Consider the following 5,000-nt stretch of genomic DNA (forward strand, 5'->3'; position numbering starts at 1 on the left):
CCTTTAATGATAATATTGTTCATCTTGATGGCGTCAAGAGCAAAAAGCTGCTGGGAATAATGAGCGAACGTAAAGGATGGTGACGAAAACGAACATGACTCAGGTAAGATGTTACGAATATAAAATATGCAAAGAAAGTGAACGCTGCTTTCACCAAGTTATTATAAGATTGAATTGACTGCTAAAAAAACTGGTACACCATCCAGAAGGTCTTGTTGATACCTGCTGGAGTTGTCTCCCTTAGTTGCTCGACAGATAATAAATAAATCGTTATATGCATGGGAACGGTGAGAATGAAAATGATTTGCATATTGGTTCTCAATATGGTCTGGTAGATTCGCTGTTACGTTACTAACTTTAGAATGAAAATATAACATACAAACAACACAAATTGTTTAGATTTTATTGATTCCTTATTATTATTTTTTTTGTAATTAAAAGAAATGTCACTTGGGTTGTCTCTTCATTTAAAACTTATTTTTAAACAATTTCCCATCGATTTATTTTTCATATTAGTTTATTTATTTCACAGTTCATAAGAGGGCATTACATTTATATCAGCTAACAAAATGACTGGGTGACAGATGATCAGAGTTTGAACATTTTAACTGGGAGGGAGGGGTCTCATTCCTTTTCTAATAATAATAATCCTTTCTATTGTAGGCACAAGGCCCGAAATCTTGGGGAGGAGGTAAGTCAATTTCATCGACCCCAGTGTTTTACTGGTACTTAATTTATTGACCCTGAAAGGATGAAAGGCAAAGTGGACCTCGAGTGGTATTTGAACTCAGAAATGCTGCTGTACCAGCTTGTTACTTTAATAATAATGAAAAGTGATTGCTACCTTTGGAAGGCCACAACTTGAAAAGTGAGCAGGGTGCAATTGATTTAACTAGCAGGGATTATGGAGTGAAGATTGGGGAATGAAAAGCAAAGTCGACTTCTGAAGGATTTTAACTAGAGGAAACTAGCTAATCACTACAAGACATTTTTGTCCAATGTTTTTCTGATTCTATTATCAACCACTTACTACTATTATTAATAATAATAATAATAATTGTTTCTGGTTTGGGTACAAAGCAGCAATTTTAGGGTAAAGATTTAGTTGATGTAATCAGCACTTTATTTTATTGGCCCCACAGGGAAGAGCAGCAAAGTTGATCCTAGCAGAATTTAAACTCAGAATGCAAAAATTCAGAATACCGCAAATTATTTTTCCATTTTCCCCAACATTTTAATGCTTCTGTCAATTTTTATCACACAAACACACACACATACATACATACATACATACATACATACATACATACATACATACATACATACATATATATATATATATATATATATATATATATATATATGTATGTATATGTGAGTGTATATGTATGTATGTGCATATGTACGTATGTATATATATATGTATGTATGTATGTACGTACGTACGTATATACGTGTGTATGTATGTATGTACTATGTATGTGTATGCATGTGTGTATGTATGTACGTACGTGTGTGTCTGTATGTATGTACGTACGTATGTATGTATATACGTACATATGTATATACGTACGGATGTATGTACATATACGTATGTATATATATGTACGTATATGTATATATACGTATGTATATGTACGTACGTATGTACGTACGTATGTATGTATGTATGTGTGTATGTATGTACGTATGTATACGTGTATATGTATGTGCATATATATATATGCATGTGTGTGTGTATATATATATGTGTGCATGTGTATATATGTATGTATGTGTGTATATATATGTATATATGCATGTATATGTGTGTATATATATGTAGTGTGTGTGTGTACTACTTTTCCACTGGGACTGGTGTGAGGTGAGAGTGAATAGTAAAGAATTGCTACACAGAACAGGGTTGAATTACATACAGCAAGGAATTTTTTGCCCTGATCCCTGCCATTGCAGTGGGACCTGAGCATGGAATGTATGAGAGGTGAAGCTAAATGTTGTATGGCATTTGGAGCAGTATTACTGTTTCTGCCACCCAACTGATTCCCAAGATCACTACTACTATACATAATATTGGCTTCAAATTTTGGCAGAAGGCCAGCAATTTCGTGAGGAGCAGATATGTCGATTACATCAACCCCCAGCATTCAACTGGTACTTATTTTATTGACCCCGAAAGGATGAAAGGCAAAGTCTACCTAGGCAGAATTTTAACTCAGTGCATAGCAATGGACAAAGTGCTGCTAAGTATTTTGCCCAGAGGGCTAACTATTCTGCCAGCTCACTACCTTAATACTAATAATAATTATTATAATAATAATAATAACAACCCTTTCTACTATAGGCACAAGGCCTGAAATTTCGGGGGAGGAGACTAGTCAATTACATCAAGCCCAGTGCTCAACTGGTACTTATTTTATCGATCCTGAAAGGATGAAAGGCAAAGTCGACCTCAGCAGAATTTGAACTCACAACATAAAGATGGACAAAATTCCACTAAGCATTTTGCCCGGTGTGCTAACAGTTCTGCCAGCTCGGCGACTTAATAATAATAATAATAATAATAATAATGATAAGTCTTTCTGCTATAGGCTCAAGGCCTGAAATTTTGGGGTAGGGGGCTAGTCGATGTTTCCAATAAATATAATATCACAATCACCGCTCAACAAACGTTTATTGTGATACTGTGTGATAGTATGTGTGTGTGTATATGTGTGTGCATTGTATGGATGTATGTATCTACATAACATAAACCGATATGTGAGTACAAGTCATGTATGCATGGGTGTGCATGTGTATAAATCAATACAGAAAAGGGATTTCATTTAATGTGCATGTGTGTGTATATATATATATATATACATATATATATATACACATTTAAGCAAAAAGTGATTCAAAGTTACTGATGAAGCATCCAACGTCCATCTTGTGTTGTTGGTTCATTTGTTAGAAGTCCCTTGAGTCAAATTTAATCTATGACATTTTAAGACAAGCAACATGAAAGCTGTCCCCTTTATGTTTACTGACAAGGCTAAGTAAGGCTTGCTTCTTTTGTGGTGCATGTGATGATTCCAGTTCATATAGAGTGCATAAGTTAAATAATATGCCTTCATGAAGGTTGTGTGTTGGGTCTGACTGGACGAGGTCTTCCAAAGTGTCCAGAGCATCTTTCAGTTTGCCTAAATACAGTGACGATACGGCCATGTTGTTCACTGCCTGCAAATAAACAAACAAACAAACAATTAGTAACGAGAAAGTTCTAGTTTTGACATCATCATCATCAGCTGCAGCAGCAGCATCATTTTAGCAAAAACTTTTCCATGCTTGCAAGGGTCAGATGGAATTTGTTGAGGAGGATTTTCTATGGCTGGATGCCCTTCCTGTTGCCAAACCTCACCTATTTCCAAGTATAGTAATGTTTCCCCATGACTAAACAAGTTTTCACAATAGATTGGAAATGAAGGACCCTGCTTGAATGAAAGTGGCACTTGCTTACAATTATCAAGCTATATCATGGCAAGATGGTAACACACATACACACATACATACATACATGGATAGATGGATGGATGAATGGATGGATAGGCTCTTTCAGTTTCCAACATCATAATTACTCTGACATACACAGAAGCCATGGACATGATATAAAGAATGCTGAAGGATCAAGACTATTGGAGTTCTGAGGTGCAAATGATCTATCCATTTGTAGTAGGAGACAGACCAGTCAGCTAATCTCCTATCAATTAATTACACACACAAACCATATATCGAGTTGTTTGACTGAAAACGGAAGTCAGCCTTTAGTATTATCGTCATGTAATGTCCACTTTTACATGCTCACATATATCAGAGTTTCTTTGAGGTGGATTTTCTACAGCTGGATGCCCTTCCTGTTGCCAACCCTCACCTGTTTCCAAGCAAGGTAATACTTCCTCATGGCCAGACATGTTCTCACAGAATACTGGTAATGAATTATTCTGCTTGCATGACAGTGACTCTCATTTATTCTGACATACACAGAGGCCATGGAAGTGATATAAAGACTTGGTGTTCTCAGGTGCAAACGATCTATCCATTTGTAGTAGGAGACAGACCAGCCACCTTATCACCTATCAATTAGGAATACACACACAAACCATATATCAAGTATATCAAGCAATGTCAAGACAAGGAAACCTCACACACACACACACAGGCATTCTGTTGGTTACAACAACAAGGGATCCAGCTGATCCAGTCAATAGAACAGCTTGCTCATGAAGTGGCTGAGCACTCTACAGACATGTGTGCCTTCAATGTAGTTCTCAGGGAGATTGAATGACACAGAATGTGACAAAGCTGGCCATTTGAATTACAGGTGCAACATGGAGAAGTGTCTTGCTCAAGGACACAATGTGCCAGCAAGAATCTAACACATGATTGTAAGGTCATCAGCTGAATACCCCTAACCACTAAGCCATGTGCCTTCACTACACACACACATTATAGATGAGCTTGGGATTAACTCGATTACATCGACCCCAGTGCATAACTGGTACTTAATTTATCGACCCCGAAAGGATGAAAGGCAAAGTCGACCTTGGCGGAATTTGAACTCAGAACGTAACGGCAGACAAAATACCGCTAAGCATTTCGCCCGGCGTGCTAACGTTTCTGCCAGCTCACCGCCTTCTTTCAGTTTCTATGAACCAAACACACTCACAAAGTTTTGGTTGGCTTAGGGATATAATAGAAGACACTTGCCCAAAGTGCTGTGCAGAGGGAATGAACTCAAGATCACACAGTTGGGAAGCAAGCTTCTTAACCACACAGCCAAGTATGAGAACATATTGGGCAATCTTTTGGGGAATTGGAAACATAAAAGGATTAAGAACTCCAGGTATGGGGACTCTATTGTTGAATTTGTGACAAATTAAAGAAAAAGGGAGTACTGAAGAGTTTTAGGGGTGACATCAATATACATACCACAGGATTACTGGGGTCTTCAACAACTGCAGCCT

The 5,000-nt window shown here is 37.2% G+C and overlaps 1 protein-coding gene across 2 annotated transcripts in view; it reads right to left on the minus strand.

The window, feature by feature from the left end:
* Window positions 1-2,554: 2,554 nt before the first annotated feature.
* Window positions 2,555-5,000, minus strand: part of LOC106877573 (trafficking protein particle complex subunit 12) — a 24,774-nt gene continuing 22,328 nt past the window's right edge. Inside the window, exons 13-14 of one of the 2 annotated variants that reach the window (XM_089362346.1) lie at window positions 4,966-5,000; window positions 2,555-3,216 (exon numbers count right to left, since the gene is read on the minus strand). The exon at window positions 4,966-5,000 is cut by the window's right edge and continues 53 nt beyond it. In XM_089362346.1, coding sequence (XP_089218472.1) covers window positions 2,974-3,216; window positions 4,966-5,000 — 278 coding nt within the window. In that variant the 3' untranslated portion in view covers window positions 2,555-2,973. The remainder of the gene's footprint in view (window positions 3,217-4,965) is intronic. The other variant, XM_089362347.1, reaches the window with a different exon arrangement.

The sequence above is a fragment of the Octopus bimaculoides genome, chromosome 14 (genome assembly GCF_046866305.1).
Source record: "Octopus bimaculoides isolate indiv1 chromosome 14, ASM4686630v1, whole genome shotgun sequence".
Taxonomy (NCBI): domain Eukaryota; kingdom Metazoa; phylum Mollusca; class Cephalopoda; order Octopoda; family Octopodidae; genus Octopus; species Octopus bimaculoides.